This window comes from Maylandia zebra, linkage group LG13 (genome assembly GCF_041146795.1).
Source record: "Maylandia zebra isolate NMK-2024a linkage group LG13, Mzebra_GT3a, whole genome shotgun sequence".
Classification (NCBI taxonomy): Eukaryota; Metazoa; Chordata; class Actinopteri; order Cichliformes; family Cichlidae; genus Maylandia; species Maylandia zebra.
Genome location: NC_135179.1, coordinates 19,434,430 through 19,452,665, shown reverse-complemented (window position 1 = coordinate 19,452,665; position 18,236 = coordinate 19,434,430). Strand labels below are relative to the sequence as shown.

The 18,236-nt window shown below is 41.8% G+C and overlaps 1 protein-coding gene across 2 annotated transcripts; it reads left to right on the top strand.

Moving 5' to 3' along the window:
- Positions 1-2,188: 2,188 nt before the first annotated feature.
- On the top strand, positions 2,189-17,703 carry lg13h10orf71 (linkage group 13 C10orf71 homolog). Of its 2 annotated transcripts, XM_076891708.1 has the most exons (3): positions 2,189-2,604; positions 4,700-15,803; positions 16,078-16,234. In XM_076891708.1, the coding sequence occupies exons 2-3, from the start codon at positions 4,911-4,913 to the stop codon at positions 16,096-16,098; spliced, it is 10,914 nt and encodes a 3,637-aa protein (XP_076747823.1). In that variant the 5' UTR covers positions 2,189-2,604; positions 4,700-4,910; the 3' UTR covers positions 16,099-16,234. The 2 variants fall into 2 exon arrangements, with proteins under 2 accessions (XP_076747823.1, XP_076747822.1); XM_076891707.1 differs by having other exon boundaries at positions 2,193-2,604; positions 4,700-17,703.
- The last annotated feature ends 533 nt before the right edge of the window (positions 17,704-18,236 follow it).

Below are 18,236 nucleotides of genomic sequence, written 5' to 3'. Positions count from 1 at the left end.
TTAAGTGCATGAGAGAGCTCCAGAGCAAATATGTTGAGCCCAGTGACATGGCGGCTAATGATAACACAATATCCTTATACAAACCAGCTTCTTCTCCAGAATGTACCAGTATGGACGACGTAATCCGGCCAACTCATACAAAAGACACAGAAAAACACATTCAGTCTCTCCAAAATTGAATACAGCAGTTGTGGAATTTAATCATTAGCCAAAACAAAGGATGCTGAAGTTATAATGACTCCGATCATCATTAAGTTCTGCATGGTGCCCATAATTCACTGCTTTAATATTTCATAAACAAGTCAAGTTGGTGTTGACATTCAGCTGTGCATGTGGCATCATTGATAATTTTCTGTCACCTAAAAAAAGTCCTGAGGCGGTTTTGTGGAGCATTGTTATATCAAATTAGCTGGAGAGTGGCCAGAAAAGCAGACAAACATGGTGAATACGGGGGACAGCAGTTGAACTCTGTTCTTACAGTGCAGTTAATGGGCTTCTTTTGTTGCAGTAATGAAATATTTTTGCAGGGATGTGGGGAAAAAAATGTCCTGAAACAGGGAGACGCTGCGCACATGCACCCATCCACAGACGCACGCAGACAATATAAGACAGAAAGAGGCCGTACACTCAAGAAAGAGTCATCCATACATGCAGCTCCTTTTGCTTGACATTAGGTGCAACACTAAATTTTTACTATTTACATACCTAGCTCCCAAAGTCAGACATAAAGTGAATTCAGGCCTATGTCCAGTGAAGGGCCAAAACAACCTGCTAAAGTATCGTCTCTGCTTTTAATTCCTGCAGTGAAGCTGACCAATAACCCAATCAATTAGAATCAATTAGGCTCATTTCTGGATGGAGATTATACAAACAAAGCATATCTTAATGCAGCGAGTAATGTGCCTGTCTGCTGTTTGCCACATAACCACAGCTCTGCTCCCCCTTACTCAGCAGAAGGAAAAGCATCCTCAGCGTTTGTGATCAATGCTCACAGTCCCCGGCAGCTTCTCAATAAAGCTATTCTGAAGCAAAGCTGGAGAGCTGCATTGTACAAAAACTTGAGAGGTTTGTATCAAAAGTCCACATTTCTGCACAGAACTGTAAAAACTGGGTGTTTTGTAATCTAAATTTGCCCACTAGAGGGACTTAGTGAGCAGGAAACTGATGTGAGTGGCATCATGTCTAACCTAAGTGGGGAAATTGAGCCTTTTGGTTTATGACATACAGATTATTCTTACTGAGGCATGTTACAAATGACAGTTTATCAATCAAAACAATTTTTTAAAAGACCGTACTCGTAGATTAAAGGCCCAAAAGTAAATAGCAAAACAAGATTTTATGACAGCAACTTGCATCTGTTATTGATATGAGTGGAACATACAGCTGATTGTCAGCGACTGACTTGGTTTCAGGGTGGAGAGGAAAATAGAGCATGAGAAGGGCGTGTGGGTGGAGTCTGTTTAGAAGGGCGGAAAGAGATTAGTTAAAAAGGGATTACATCAGCCTTTCCTAAAGTTTAGTGAGCTCTACGTAAAACCATCTGTGTATGTGTGTGGGCATGTGCGGAGGAGTGCGTCTCCATTAAGGCCCATGTGTGTGTGTCCATCATCCTGTCAGGCCAGCCCTGCACCCGCCAAGAATCCCAGGAAACTATCTGCTGCAGCAATCTCCTATTATAGCAGCATGCTGTAGGAGGGGAAGGAGCTATGGGGGTGAAAGGGGGAGGTACAGTTCCTCCCCTTCCTTTGCCTTATGGCCTTTTCTGCTGGGGGTTGAGTGAGGCTGTAGTCAGGGAGATTAGACGGGCCATGGTTTGAGTACTGTAATAAAGTGAAAATTCAGGTTAAAATTAACCTCTCAGACATGATGTGTCAAACAAAAAATAAAAGGAAATAGATGGGGGGGGGGGAAAGCCCAACAATGATAGAAAAATAAATTCCCTCATTTTGGTCTCCAACATGAAGCTTCATTCAAGCAAAGTGGCCGGAGGCCACTTGTTGACACTCAATATAGTGCTTGTCAGTTCTGTTCAACAAAGAAGGTGGCACTTGAGTGCAACACAATCAAGTTATTTCTGTCTCCCAGAAGGGCACCCAAGCTACAGCCCCTCCATACACCCTCCCAAACACTCAGCACCATAGCACATCCTCAGGAAATTAGTGTTTTCTCCTGGTTTAGATCTTGCAACCTCCTCACAAACTTGCAATACGTTTCCAGTTTACTGACAGTTAGCTCTGGCTGCTAATGGCCAATAGTAGCTGTCCAGATTTATAAATAGTTGAGAGGCTGTTTGTTTCATCCATCTGACACTCGACACCAAAGGATTTCACAGACCCACATGCTAGCCCGAGTCCTCATTCTGGTCCCCCATGGTGGACACTCTCCCTGGGACAACTCCTCTATTTCTGTCTAGTCTCCAGCCCCGAGTCCTGCTAGCGGCTCAGAGACCTGACAGTGGACTACATAGAGGGGTTTTTTGGATTTCTGAGAGCTGAAGCTGTGAGAGGGGACAGATCAGATCAGCGTCAAAGGCTTTTTTAAAGAGATGAAACACTTTTGAGGAGTTTACAACAAGGCGCAAATTATGGAATATAAAACTCAAAGGTAAGACAAGAATCTCAGTGTGCATTCTTGTTCATATTTGAAAGAAATACATGAAAAATGCCCCCAAAAAACATGACCATAACAGATGTACATAACATTACTCTTAAGCTTGGAATTTCAATGATTTTCACACAGATAAGAAAGGTAAGAGATAAGAAAATCTCTGATCCCATTTGTAAAAAGGTAATACAAATTGACTTACTGAAGCTACTGTGCAGTGTTTAGCTGCACTTATAGAATTTGGTTTTGTTCCACTGAAACTTGCTGACATCAGCAAACATTTACTGTTATCCTTTGAGAAGGTACAGAGACATTCCTGTTCAGTCTTCCTTTGGACTGGATTGGAGTCCCATCTGAAAACGAGTCATCTTTGGTGTCAGGTTTAAGCTGGAGACCCGTCACTGCACAAAAATAAACCTGTCACATGCAAGAATGGGCTGAAATCAAGCTGGCAGTTTTACAAGACACCACTGCAAAAAAAAAAAAAAAAAAAAAAATGCAGCTGAATGAGGGATGGCTATCAAAATTGTGCACGTCTTTAATGCTTCTTTTTTAAGAAGTCTCTCTCTATATACCAAATGTTTTGTTTGAGTCAAGACAGACTGGGATGAAAACAAAAATCTAAAATGTTTTAATTGCTTTGATCGTTTTCTCAATGTTTCTTTTAATACACTGAAAGAAGATACTTGCTGTGAGTGTACTGGGACAATGCAAAGACATGGAACATGTGGCCTTGTTCAAGCTACTGCGTTTTTGTTTTTTTGTTTTTTTTGCTTAATAGAGAAACGTGTTGCATTATAGTTTTAAACTTCTTTTTATTTCTGCGTCGCTCTTATTAGATGCTGATGTAGTCGGTCAGTACAGCAGTGTGGTGAGTAACTGTGTTATAGATGTGTATCAGATGGATAGCCTCCAGGTCAAAAGATATTAATGAACCACTGAGTACTCTGAGCAAGGTGATGGCTGCTTGGCAGCTGCATAGTATTTAACCAAAATATACCCATGATATTACCCATTTACAGTACAACAGAAGAAGAATGTGATACCTCACCTATATCCTGCAGCCGGGAAGAAACAAACTACATTATTGCAGATATGTTAAACTATATTTTAATATATAACCCAGGGTTTGTGATTTGTAGAATTGTGGATATATTTTCTAATTCAGTTTAGTGAATTTTGAAGCCCACCACAAGAAGTTCATGAGTGTAAATAATAGGAAAAGTAAAGCTTCTGTGTCAGCTGTTCTACTACTTAGATCTTACATGTGGCCTTGGATGTTTTGAGTTTCATTTAGATTAAGGCTTTGCATGTTTATTTATGAAAGAAGAACATTCTTTGTAATTAATGATAATTTAAAGGAGTCTAAATGACATATAGTTTGTTTGAAAAAATCGATAACAGATTATGCACTTTACTGGCAGTAGATTAGGTAATTTATACATGTAAAATCCCAGAATAGTAAGAGCTATGCTTAAGGATATTATAATCTAATTTTCACCCCCTATGTAAAGAAAAAAAAGTTTCAGTGTCACACTTGACAAGTCCTAATAAGATGTTTTCCCTCTTTGACTAGACAGGAAACAGGCTGATTGAAGATCAGCAGCATTAGTGACTTGAAAATGTGACATTATGTGCTCATTTCAAGCTCTGATTACTCAGTTTCTGTCTTGCACTGCGAAGTCAATTTGTGGTGCATGCGTGCCCATCTAAATTTGTACAGATGCATCTTGATTACCCTAAATAACTCACGTGAGGCTGTCTTCGCCGCGCCTAGCAACAGTGTAGTTTTATTCACAACATGTCTCTGATCTCTGAAGGTCACGGTGATTGAGTGGAAGGATTTACAGCGCTGTTTTCAGAACCACATACAGTACATTGTGGCTTAATGCAAAAGAAAATTTAAACGTATCAAGACCAGCAACCAAAAACTTAAGCACCACAACAAATGACATAGGAGGGAATATTGTATATATTTTAGTCTTTGGATAAGTTTGCAATAAATTGAGCAAAATAGTGTTATGAAACTGTGTTTTATACAGTGATGGATTACAGCACTCATCCTAGCCTATTTCCCATTTCCTTTTTCTTCTAGGAAAACAACAAACTCTGGGATTGTTTTGGAGACAGGCCAGCTAAATGGCATGATGCCGTAGGAGCTACTGGCTTTACAAAATCCTGACCCAGGGCCCTAAATTCTGGGTGCAGCAGCTCCAGCAGCAGGCAGAGTGTGTAATTTTGAGGTCTATGTTTGCATGAATGTTTGAACAACTGAAGGCAGACATTTTTGTTTGCAATTCTGCATCATGACCTCCGTTGAGAAGCGCCGCTCTGGCCGAAAGAGTGGCGGGCATCGAAGGCACAGCGATGGAGGCTACAGCGACACCTCCAGCGGTGGGTCCTTCTTGGATGAGAATGACCGTGAGGTCTGCAGTCTGACAGACAGGGCATTCAGGAGTCTCTGTATCGGCGATGAAGCTGTTTATAATGACTCAGACCTAAGTCTGTCTTCACCCTGCACTCAGAGAGACAGACAGCTGGCCTTTAGCCAGAGCGGACAGGACAGAGAGGACGGAGAGGACAGAGAAAGGGAAGAACTTAAGAGAGCTGCACGTGAGAACTTCAGCCTCAAGGTGCAGCAGTATGGACAGGACTGGAGCCATGGAAGAATGTATGGAGGTGAGATTCACAGAGATCCACAATGGGAGGTTCATGGAGAAAGGACACAGGGGAGGATTTCTGCCACATTCCAGCACTCCGTTGTGGAAACCTCTCAAAAGGAAACATCTTTAAAGGAGGAACGGCTCAACTTTCTCAGCAATGGAGCCACAGAGTTGAGTTCACAGCAACGCAAAAGCAACTCCAGAGTTTCCTCTCTCATCAGAGCATTTAATTCTGAGCGAAACAGGGATGGAGTAGGAATGGATGACAAAATCAGAGAGTGGAAAGATGAGACGAGCTGGGACAAATCAGCTCTAATGAGTATCCAGAGGGAACTTTCTGAATTCTCTACATCATACCAGCAAAATTTTCACAGCAGTCATTTCCCCTCTTCTGGTTCATTCTCATATGGAGACAACAACCTCCACTCCTTTGGATCTGATGTAGCAGCAGTGTCTCACAGTTCTGCATCTTCTTTTATGAGATCTTCACACAATAAACAGAGCATGTGCACACAGGTCAACTGCAACTCTAATGTCTTTATACACAGCGAGTTTAGTCCCTTCAAGGTGTGGAGGGACCATAACAGGTTTCCCTTCCAGCAAGGACAAATCTCAGGCTTTATGCACCGTTCCGAGTTCGCTAAATGGTATGAGACACCTATGTACAAGGAGCCTTCACAGATGGGTCAACCACAGGGTCATTATACAGGTATCAGACGGCCAAGGAGTAACTTGGCACCCATGATTTCACCATCTCTTCCACGTTCCACCTCGACATCTACAGTGCTACAGAACGCTTCAGCTGTGGAGAAACGCTGTGAGTCAGAGTTGGCAGGTAATTACCCGTACAGAAAAAGAAGCCAGAGTGTGGGAACCAACAGGCTTCCGTCCCATCGCCCATCGACTGCATCACCCACCATTGAGATGTCTCGACGTGTGAGGGACACCATCAGCTCTGTCAAAGCCCTCCAGCAGAAAATCAAAATGATGGCAGAGCAAAATATTACTACGGAAGTGACAGAAAACCAACAAACAGTACTTTACAGAAAAGAAAATGTAAGTCTTGGCAATAATGCAGTAACAGTGGCACCTAACGCTATTGGCAGTAACACAAGCACCACGCCATTTAACATCAGCCAGCTGCTGACACCTCTGGTCCATGCACATCAAGAAGCTGTTTCTTCTGATCTCCAACATTATGCAACTTCTCCTCAACCTGTAGAGCATTCTCCAGTACGAGCTGAAAGCAGGGGTGTGACTCCCGACATTAGGATGTCCACCTACAAATCCAGAGCCACGAGTCTGCTCTTCAATCTCAAAGACAACAGAAAACGAGTAAAAAGCACCTACAGTCCTACCAAATTTAAAGCAGCGGAGACGTCTGAGAACAACAAACAGCCACCAACGCACGAGTCTAGAGATACTGTGATAGATATCCCTGAATTTCCAGATTCAGAAATTCAATTTTCACAGCTACAAGAATCCAGCAGGACAAATGCTGCTATGAACCAGTATCGCATCCCAGAACTGTCACTTACAATGTCAAATTCTCAACCTGTAATGGCAACTACAGGCCAATATGCAGAATACTCTTTAAGCGATTACCAGAGAGCTCAGATGCAAGCCCAGATGGTTCATCACTCTGGGTTTACTGGATTTTTACCTGAAAACTACACCGGCAATAAGCTGGCTAATGGACAGAATCTCCATGAAGATTTAGCATCATTTGCTCCCTATAGGCAGGATACTATGGCTGATGTAGGAACGTTGGGAGGGGCTTTATACACACATAAAACACCTTATTCAGCTACAGAAACACCAAGGCTAAATGCTGACAACAATCAAAGTGGAGAATATTTAATAAGCAAGCCAAACATTGAACAACCTTTTAATGAAACAGTGGGAAGGCTATTCACAAAGGTGGAGAAATGTGAGCAGCTCAAACACAACAAACATGATTACAGTAATGTCTCCTTACAGGATAAGTGGAGGCAGACAAACAGCCAAGATACAGAAAAGCTCAGCATGAATGCAACTATCTCTCCATGGAAACAAGAAACAGCTACTTTAATGGAAAAGACAAGGCAAGAAAGTCACCAGGACAAAAGAGTGCTTCAAACACATTCTGGATGTAATGAGAAAACTGATTTGAAAGATCATTATTTTAAACAGGATTATAACAAATATAATGACAATGAATGTATAAGCCATCAGATGTTTTCTTCAGCTAAAGACAAACATATAGGCATAGGTGAAACAAGTCAAAGAAAACAATATATGCAAATTCCAAGGGGACACGAGGTCCAGAGTCTTCAGCCTTCAGAAGTGAAACCACAGTCTGAACATAATATACACATAAATTCATTTAACCCAGACAAAACATCTGCCCCCCAAATAGCAGAGCAGATGACGGAGAGACAGTTTGCTGAGGTCAAGGCTAAACAGGTCATGGCAGAACATATAAAATCCCACCACACCCAGGCAGAGGTGGCAAAAGTTCAGCAGGGGGCTCAAGTGGAGCAGCCTAAAGCAGAACCCTCTAAGTTAATTTTAGCAGGGCAGAATGATTCGCAGAAAGACGCAGCAGAGCGGGTCAAATCAGGACTAATAAAGGAGGAGAGAGGGAAACAACCCCAAGCAGAACATATTAAAGAAAATAAAGAGGAGAAGATAAAAGGAGAACAAACAAGACAGTTCAGAAAAAAACAACCAGAGCTTGCCAGAGAGGAGCAGACAAAGGCTGAACAAACCAGAGTACACGAGGTAAGAGATGAGCCAAGAAATATCACAGAGGAAGCAAGAGCTGAGCACATTAAAAAGGAGCAGGGTAAGCAGGTCAAAGCGGAACGAGCTGAAACAGAGAAGCTAAAAGAAGAGCACATAAAAACTGAACTGGCAAAAACCGAGCAGGCTTGGCAGACGAGAATAGAGGAAGCTAAAACTGAACAGGCCACAGAAAATTGGATCAATGTAGCACAAGTCCAGCAAATGGAGGTAACCACTGAACAAGTTAAGAAAGAGCAGACAGAAACAGAACAATCTGGAACAGAAAAGGTTAATGTAAAAACGGCCGGGGCGGAAAAAACAGAGCATGCAAAAGAGCAGCAAACTGAAGCAAAAGAAGTGAAGACAAATGTAGCTGAAGTGGAGAAGATCCAAACAGACCACATTAAAGCTGGGAGTTTCCGAAAAGCAAAGGAAGTAAAAGCTTCAGTTCATGTGAATATAGAGCAGTCTACAACAGGAACAAGCACAACGCAAGATGCTAAACCTGAAGTTGGAAAAGCAGAATGGGCAAAGCAGGAGCGAGCTAAAGCAGAGCTTATAAAAGCAGAAAGCATGCAGGAAATGTCAGCTAAACTCACAGCTAAACTAACGGCTGCACAACTGGTCAAAAGTGAGCCAGATAAAGTCAAGCAAGTCAAGACCGAGCTAGCTAAAGCTAAAGCAGAGTTAGCCAAAATAAAAGAGAAAATGAGATGTGAGCAAAAAGAGAAAGGCAGACATGCCATCATCATAAAAGAGGATGGCACTTCAAAGAACGATGTTCCTTTAAAGTTAAATATAAATGAAAAAGAGAATTACTTAAAGAAAGATAAGGAAGTTCAAAAGCGTCACCAGGAAGAAACAGTTATCAGAAAAGACAATGATCAATCCAGCAGAGGCAGTGATGATTATGAACATCTGAGAGAGAAATATGGCTGTACTAACAGAATTTCAACAGACAAAAACAATTCATCAGTGACAGGGAATGTCTTATTAAATGGTCCTTATGAAAAGCAAGTTTTACCTCCTAATAAAGTTGAGAAAGTAAATAAGGAGAAATCAACAGAAGAACACAGTCCTACAAGCAGATTTATCACAGCTAACCAAAAAAATATAGAGGAAGTAGGTGGCTTTAAATCCAGTGAAGTCTCTGAAAGTCAGCCTGTTTACAATGTGTCAGCCAAAGAATCCAAATTACCCAGTGCCAATTATTCTGTAACTAATGTAAATAACAGAGCAAATTTTGACACTGTTAGCGATAACATGAAGGACAACAGTGTTGAAAAATTGGAAAAATGCACCCCTGTGAAAGACACTGAGGTTTCACAGCAAAGAGATTGTGATTGGGTGAAACTGCTACCCCATGAAAGGAAACCTAAGTCAGCTGAGCACAATGTAGGCCCAAGTAAAGATCAGCATTTTATGCCTCCCAAATCACTGTCTCATAAAGAAAGAGCCATGACCAAGCAAGAGATTCTGACTTCCAAGATAAAAGCTCATGCTGAAAAGGAAATTTCAGCAATTAAAGAAAAGGGCTGTGCTATACGAGATGGATTCATATCCAAAAATTCTTCCAAGCAATTAGCTGGTAGTCAGACAGTTAAGATACGACAGAGGCCGCCATCGCAGGAGGCGTCTAAAAAGCATGAAAGTATAATGCCCAGTAATGCAACACTGAAACCTCAGATGGGATCTTTAGGAGTACAGATGGACCGTGTCAAGTCTGTTTCACCTTCAAGCTCTGCTACTATACCAGTTAAATCTGCAGCAACCACCACTCATAATATCATGAGCACAACTGAATGCTTGCTACAAAATCAAAAGCTGGAGTCCAAACCAATGCAAAATAAAGAGCAGCCACTCACGATCAACCAAGAAGAACAGAAAGCAGTTTATGCAGAAATATCTGGAAAACCAAAAGATGGAGGTAAAGACTCTTCAGATATAAAAGCTGACATTCCCAACAAAAAGGAAGAAGATCCTGCAGACACCACCTGTGTCAATGCTGCAAGCTCCAAACCTGTGATGACAGAAAAGGCTGAAAGTAAAGAAGAAGCTTATGTAGACTTAGCACCTTCACTAAACATTGTCTTTGGTCAGAAAAAAGAACCTGCAGCTGATCATAGCTTGCAGATTATGGGAATAATGGTAACTGTACACGAAAGAAAGCCAACTGTGAACACTGGTCAAGGGAATAACAATGCTCAAAACCATCTGAATGTAACAGAGAAAGAGAACAACAGTTCAGAACTGGATAAGTGTTCTCCCAACTCATGTCTAGAATTAACTGAAAGAAACACATCTTCAAATGAGGTCATAAAGAAAAATAACACGCAGGAAACAGAAGATCAGGCTAAATTTGTTAGAGAAAGTCATCCTGAAAATGTGCAAGAAACACCACTCTCAGAAGCAGTAAAGAACAATATGAAGATGTGTCAGGAAAGGACACATCCACAGCAGGATGGTTCTACTATGAATACAAAACCTCAGGGGGAAACACAGCCAGAAACCTTGACCAAAAAAGGTACCATCACTGTACCCGCTAAAAATACAGTGCCAGGTGAAACTCAACCCCTTCACCACAAAGAGGACATAAAAGCAAGACAAGGAAAGGATGACAACACAGATAAAATGCTAAGAGAGAGGACAGATGAAGAGAAAAATCCACAAAAAGTGCAAACAGCTCATAGCAATGAGAACTTAGCTGTCACAACAGTGAACACTGGAATCAACAACATGAATGATGCTGAAATGCTGATAAAGCAGGTCGCTAAGCAAGTTCTGAAAGAAGATATGACAAATGTGGACAATCAGGCCAGCATCAGCAATGTAGATGGCAAAACAGCACCGCTACTTGAGGAAAACAAACATGACTCTATAGTTCCAAAAATGTTAAACACCAGTCCTTCCAACAAGTTATTCAAAAATGAAAACACACATGGATCACACAAATTTCAATATAATAACAACCAAATCAGGGATAATAAAAAAGAGAACGATAACGTGCACATTGACAGCATCGCCATCAGAGTTGTACCATCAGTAACTGAGACGGATAACATGGCGATAGTTGGAAAAGAAGATGGTGCAACTTTGCCATTTGATCGAGTGCAAGGTAATAAAGAGAAAGAAGTTACATCATCTAGTTGCCAAGAAAAAGTTATCACTTTAAGCACAGAAGAACAAGCATGCACTGAGAGATCTAGTTCTGATGACACACATGTGCTGTCCAGTGTTAGAAAACTGTCTGATTCGCTGAAATTTAGCAATCAACAGAATAGCAACAATGCAACAAGCGAGAATACTCAATCTGAGAATGAAGAGCTTGAAAAAGTAAAGAAATGTGAGGAACTGGTGGGTGAATCAAGTGAACAACAAGCAAATGGAGACTACTTTCAAGTACAAGGGATAACAGAAACCAGTAATGAGCCACAGTACAATAGCAAAACTGATAGAGATGCATCAGAGGGAAGGGGACTTCCAGGGTTACCACCAAACAGAACAGCTGCCAGCAATGAAACACACAATGAAGGAAAGATTGAAGCCTTTGTGTTCACTGTGGATCAAAGTAAAAGAAAAACAACCAATTCAAGTACAGTTCAAGATGAAGATGCTAAAAGGAAAAATTGGGACGCAGAAGATAAGCTAGAATCAAAACAGACAGACAGATCTAGGAAGAGATGGAATAATAATGAAAATGCTAAGGCAGAACAAGCTAATCACATTAGAAAACAAACTGAGAACCACTCCACTGTATCGGCAACCGAAAGACAAAGTTCAAGAAATTCATTCCCAGCAAGGGAGAGCACATTTCAAGAAAAACCTGAAGTTAAAACAAAACCAAAAGGAAAGCTATCCACAACACCAGAGATATCAGCAATTGCAGACTATGCAAGGTTAAAAGTAATTGTTTCAGAGGACAGAGAAGCAAATACTTTTCAGGAATACCCACCCAACAAAAAGGAAGGATTCTTTCCACTAATACAGACCCGTCATAGCAGACGTCCTGTGTTTACTACTGACCCACATGAGAACTCTGTAAAAGAGAAAAGTTTGCCAGATAAGACAGAAATGAGTGCTAAGGTGAATAAAGTACCCAAACTACTAGTATTTCCCATCACAGACAAAGAGCATCAAAGAACAGGGATGTTCAAACTGGGAGAAAAAGAAAGACAAGATTCCAAAGTGAAGAAAAGCCCGGCAGACAATGCAGCAAAATATACCCAACACAAAGAAAGGAACCATTCACCAAAAACTCAGACAATACAAATATCTGAAGCTGGCTCCCAAAAGGGATACCAAGAAGATCAAACCGTTTGTCAGCCAAATAGTCATTCTTTGCAACCAGCAACATCATCTTTTGTAGTTAACGACTCTCTACATCCAACCATGGAGCAAATGCGCAACAGGAAAGAAAATTTTACCCAACAAATGCAAGATGGGAGATTTGAAAAACATCAAAATAAAGACCTGGGGCCTAAGACTGACGATGAGAGGACAGAAAAACTAAAAGAAGAAAGTCTTGAAACTCAGCATGGAATAATCATAGCAAAGCAGCAGCGTACGAAAAAACAATTAGAAGAAGAGCAAGCATTCATGTCTGAAGAGATAAAAAGAGAAGAAGACATGAAAATAAAGCATATATTGGATGAGAGTAGAGCTTCTCTGGCTGAAGAAGAGAGGAGAGCCACTCAGAGAGAAGAGGAGAGGAGAGCAAAAGAGCGTGAGGCCGTAGCTATTAAGATCAAGGAGAGGCGAGAGAAGCAGAGGGAAGCAGAGAGATCAGATGAAGAAACAAAATTCAAACAGAAAGAAGAGGATATTAGAGCAGAACAAAGAGAAGAAAAAGTGAGAATGAAAGAAATTGAGGAAAAGAAGAACAGAAGAATAGAGGAGCAACAGAGAGCTGCACAAGAAGAGCAACAGAGGAAAGCTGCACAAGAAGAGCAGCAAAAAAGAGCTGCACAAGAAGAGCAGCAAAAAAGAGCTGCACAAGAAGAGCAACAAAGAAGAGCTGTGTATGAAGAGCAGCAAAAAAGAGCTGCACAAGAAGAGCAACAAAGAAAAGCTGCACAAGAAGAGCAGCAAAAAAGAGCTGCACAAGAAGAGCAGCAAAAAAGAGCTGCACAAGAAGAGCAACAAAGAAGAGCTGTGTATGAAGAGCAACAAAAAAGAGCTGTGCAAGAAGAGCAACTAAGAAGAGCACAAGAAGAAAAACAGAGAGCTGCAGAAGAACTGAAAAGAAGAGCTGCACAAGAAGCGCATCAAAGGAGAGCTGTACAAGAAGAGCAACAAAGGAGAGCTGCACAAGAAGAGCAACAAAGGAGAGCTGCACAAGAAGAGCAACAGAGAAGAGCTGTGTATGAAGAGCATCAAACAATAGCACAAGAAGAAAAACAGAGGGTTGAAGAAGAACTGAAGAGAAGAGCTGCACAAGAAGAGCAACAGAGAAGAGCTGTGCATGAAGAGCAACTAAGAATAGCACAAGAAGAAAAACAGTGGGTTGCTGAAGACCTTACAAGAAGAGCTGCACAAGAAGAGCAACAAAGGAGAGCTGCACAAGAAAAGCAACAGAAAAGAGCTGCAGAAGAAGAGCAACAAAGGAGAGCTGCACAAGACGAGCAACAGAAAAGAGCTGCACAAGAAGAGCAACAAAGGAGAGCTGCACAAGAAGAGCAACAAAGGAGAGCTGCACAAGAAGAGCAACAAAGGAGAGCTGCACAAGACGAGCAACAGAGAAGAGCTGTACAAGAAGAGCAGCAAAGGAGAGCTGCACAAGAAGAGCAGCAGAGAAGAGCTGCACAAGAAGAGCAACAAAGGAGAGCTGCACAAGAAGAGCAACAGAGAAGAGCTGTGCATGAAGAGCAACTAAGAATAGCACAAGAAGAAAAACAGTGGGTTGCTGAAGACCTTACAAGAAGAGCTGCACAAGAAGAGCAACAAATGAAAGCTGCACAAGAAAAGCAACAGAAAAGAGCTGCAGAAGAAGAGCAACAAAGGAGAGCTGCACAAGACGAGCAACAAAAAAGAGCTGCACAAGAAGAGCAACAAAGGAGAGCTGCACAAGATGAGCAACAGAAAAGAGCTGTACAAGAAGAGCAACAAAGAAGAGCTGCACAAGAAGAGCAACAAAGGAGAGCTGCACAAGAAGAGCAACAAAGGAGAGCTGCACAAGAAGAGCAACAAAGGAGAGCTGCACAAGAAGAGCAACAGAGAAGAGCTGTACAAGAAGAGCAACAAAGGAGAGCTGCACAAGACGAGCAACAAAGAAGAGCTGTGCATGAAGAGCAACTGAGAGTAGCACAAGAAAAACAAAGGGCTGCCGAAGAACTGAAAAGAAGAGCTGCACAAGAAGAGCAACAGAGGAAAACTACACAAGAAAAGCTACAGAGAGCTGCAGAAGAAGAGCTACAGATGAGAGTAGCTCAAAGAGAGCAACAAAGGAGAGCATTTCAGGAGATTCAACAGAGGGAAGCAGCTTTGATTGAGGAACAACGACAGATTGAGGAGAAGATACTTGCCAATACTGAGGCAGACAATAAAAGAAAACCAAGAGAAGGAGATAAAGTTTTGCATATTTCAGAAGAGGAAAGGATTGAACAGATACAAATGGAAGAGCAAAAGAGACAAAGGCAGAAAAAGGAAGAATGGATGAGAACTCAAACAGGGGAGGCAGAAATGAGAGCTGTAGAAAGAGTAAACATCATAAAGGAAGAAAAGCAAGCCAACGAGAGACCTAAACTTCATGAAAACAGCCAAGAAGCACTGAAAAATGAGATGAGAGTGGAAAAAGAAGGCATGCTAGCTCAAAGAGAGAATAACATCAAGGCTAACAAGAGGGAAGAAGAAAAGGTAACAGCTGACAGTGAGAAGGTGAGAGATAATCGGAGAGAGGAAAAAAGAGTAGCACAGGTGGATGCTCTCCAGTACTATGCCATTACTTCAACAGAATCAGAGACAAAACAAAGAGAAAGGCAACTATGCTCCCCTTCACCCTCCCAACAAAGAAACAATCTATCAGAAAATGAGTCAACTGAGTCCCACGGGTCCCACACGAGATCTTATAGACCCCATGCCCCTGCATCTCCAGCTCCATCTCTGCCCCGATCCAACACTTCCTCACCTGCTCTAGGAGTCAAGCCCTTAATGTTCAGAGTAAAGGACAACACCTTCAGAGGTTCCGCTTCCACCAAATCGGTTAAGCCACGATTCTATAAGAGCTTTGGAGACGATGTCCGGGTGGGTTCACCCAGTGACAGGGGATTAGAGAAAAGAGAGGAAGGACAGGAGAAAATAAGACACAGTGCTGGAACTCCTGTCCAGCATCACACAGGTTTAAATAGACTCACTGCTGTCAGTGAATCTTCAACTTTCCAGTCAGCATCTTCACCACAGGATCACTCAGCCCCTATCCCTCATTATAGGCCCTATTCCAGGAGAAGCATTGCTATGGAGGAAGATGACTCACGCTCTCTTATCAGCAATATGTCTGAAGATGTGGAAAGTTTTGCCACCAGTGCAGCAGACCTTGCAGACATACGAGGTCTTTATGACTACGAGAGACCAGAATCAGCATGTAGCTTCAGCAGTGATGTGTCCCGTTCTTTGGGCAAGCCTCCAGCTGTTCCCCCAAAGAGCGAGAAAGCCCTACGGAGGGCTCAAAGGCTAACTACCCGGAGAATGAAGAAAGAGTTGTCCAAAGTTGGCGCAGACAGCCTTTCTGGAGTTGAGAAAGATGTCTCCACTATTCGTTCCTCTTCATCCACTGAGGTACGATCCTCTAATCGCCATGCTATGGCTTCCCCTCATTTTTCCTCACCTGTCTCCCTTGCTAATGCTCCTGTGTCAGGGTCCAGCTTGCCTTCCACCCATACAGAACACCACTCTTTCCACGCTTCCCCTCATGCCACTGGTCCTATTTCTATCCCTCATACTGCCGCCGTTTCCCTCCCTGGTGTGTCTCATTATGCTACTGGCCCTGCTTCCCATACTGCTGCTCCTAAGACTGTTGCTCATGTTCCCTCTTCTCCCACTTTCCACCAAGCCCACCACCCAGCTCCAGTGACACAGTATCATGTAGAGTCAAGCTATCCCCAGGCCTACCCTCTGACCCAGCGCAAGGTGCTGCAAGACCCCGGTTCTGGTCAGTATTTTGTAGTGGACCTGCCTGTTCAAGTGAAAAAGAAGACTTTCTTTGACCCACAGACAGGAAAGTATATCCAACTGAATGTGCGCGAGTCTGGCAAGAGCATCTCACAACCTCAACCCCAGCAAACATGCCCACAGCCTGAGATGCAGATCAAGTCCCAGCAACAGCCCTTCTCCCAGACTTTTCCTGCTGGCAAACCCTTTGTGCTTTATCAAGGGTCCCACGGTTATCCCCAACACTACCAGCCTGCAAGTATCAATTCCCTGCATCCCAACAAGTCGCAGGTTCCTGCAACTCTCCACCAGAACCAGCAGCCTGGACATCAGGCTTTTGAACTGGGACAAAACTCTGAAGGGCATCGCTACAGTCCAGAGAAGACCCCGTACATGGACACGGTTAATGACAAAGACAAAACATATAACACAATTTACAGCACACATGGCTCATATGAGTCGTTCCCAGAGTGTGACACAAACAGCCAGCTTGCAGGAAGCTCAGTTTGTGAAAATGATAACTCAGCCCACTCGCAATATAATCCTCGTGATATAATAGCTATGAGTGAACTGGAGGACTTTATGGAGGTGTCTGATTGGTGAGAGTAAAAACTGATATTAAATATTTAATAAAGTAAAGAGTGAATGGATCATAATATACATGATTTTAAGTGGTTGCAAATGACTTTTTCAAGTGAAAATAGTCTCAGAATGTTTTTGGTTTGTAGTTTTAATAAGTCTCTATAGCAAACTGTTATATTGTTTCTGCTTTTGGAGATTCGCTGTTGATTTACTTGTTTTACAGAGTTCACCATTCCATTTGACTTTGAATGTGAGAAGCTAAGCTATGCTTCTTGTGTAAACAGTGTCATTAGCACTGCCTGTTCAACCTAACTGCATTTTATTATATATCATACGGTATATCAAAAGTTGTTTGGAAAAACTTTTGCTACTGACAAGCCTGCTTTACCTTTAAGCACAAATTGGAGATTTTGAGATTCAGAAGCATAGTTTTTTAATTCAGCCATGTATGAAGTGAAAAAATGGTGATGTGGCTGTTGCTGTTTTTAAGAATTAATATCATACAGTAGTCTATTTTTATAGCTGAATGTTTGTAAAAATTGTTTGGTTGCTGTGAAACAGTAGCGTGAAATGGGCTGAATCAGATAATAATCGATTAATAATTTCTCATCACGGTGTATTTTAAACCTCTTTGTAAAAGTTAGAAATAACCCAAAAGGAAAAGATAAAAAGGTTCATGCAAGAGGCTGATTTTATTTTACAACCATAATATAATGTAATATAATGACATCTTGTTCTGACTTCTGAAATGTACCCTGGGCCTGAGTGATTCAAAATGAAGAGTCTTTTTATGATTGCATAAGACAATTACAATGTGCTATTGTAATGTGCAGTAATATGTCCTGAGAGATAAAGGAAAATAACACTTTGTTGATGGCATTTATTTTGTGTCCTTTTTACTGTATGAAGCAATCCAAATGTTTAAATCTTTTAATATTATACCCACGAGAGTGTGAAAATGTGCCTTCTTTTATTTCCCTTGATCCACACACTCCAATTAAATGTACGGTGCTGTGGTGAGAATGCATGCCTATACTCTCCAGTTTAACATAACCATACAGCTGATCCCCTGAGAAGCAGTAACCTGCTTTGACCACTGTGGGGCAGAGCAGAGTGCTTCATCTGCTGGAGCAAAGACCTGAACTTAAGACCTGGGAAGAGAAAAACCTGAAGGAAACCCTGAACACAAGATTTTGTTAAGAAGTCAAAATCAGAAGTATCATTTTAACACATGATCCTCAATTTATAAAACTTGTACTGTGGCTTAACCTTATATTACAGCTGTCTGTTTTTAAAAAAAAAACCAAACAAACAAACAAACAAACCAGTAGATTCCCACAGACTCAGTTCCTCTTAAGAGAACACTACATACGACTAAGGGTTAAATCTGTTGTGTAATTCCATTTGGCTTTGGCAGAGCTCAAAGCGCCAGCAGAAGCCCTGCCTCAGCAGTTTAGCCTGCCCAATAAAGCAGCAGGC

Excerpts from the sequence above, each read along its gene's own strand:
- lg13h10orf71 (XM_076891707.1), top strand. The coding sequence starts at position 4,911 with ATGACCTCCGTTGAGAAGCGCCGCTCTGGCCGAAAGAGTGGCGGGCAT.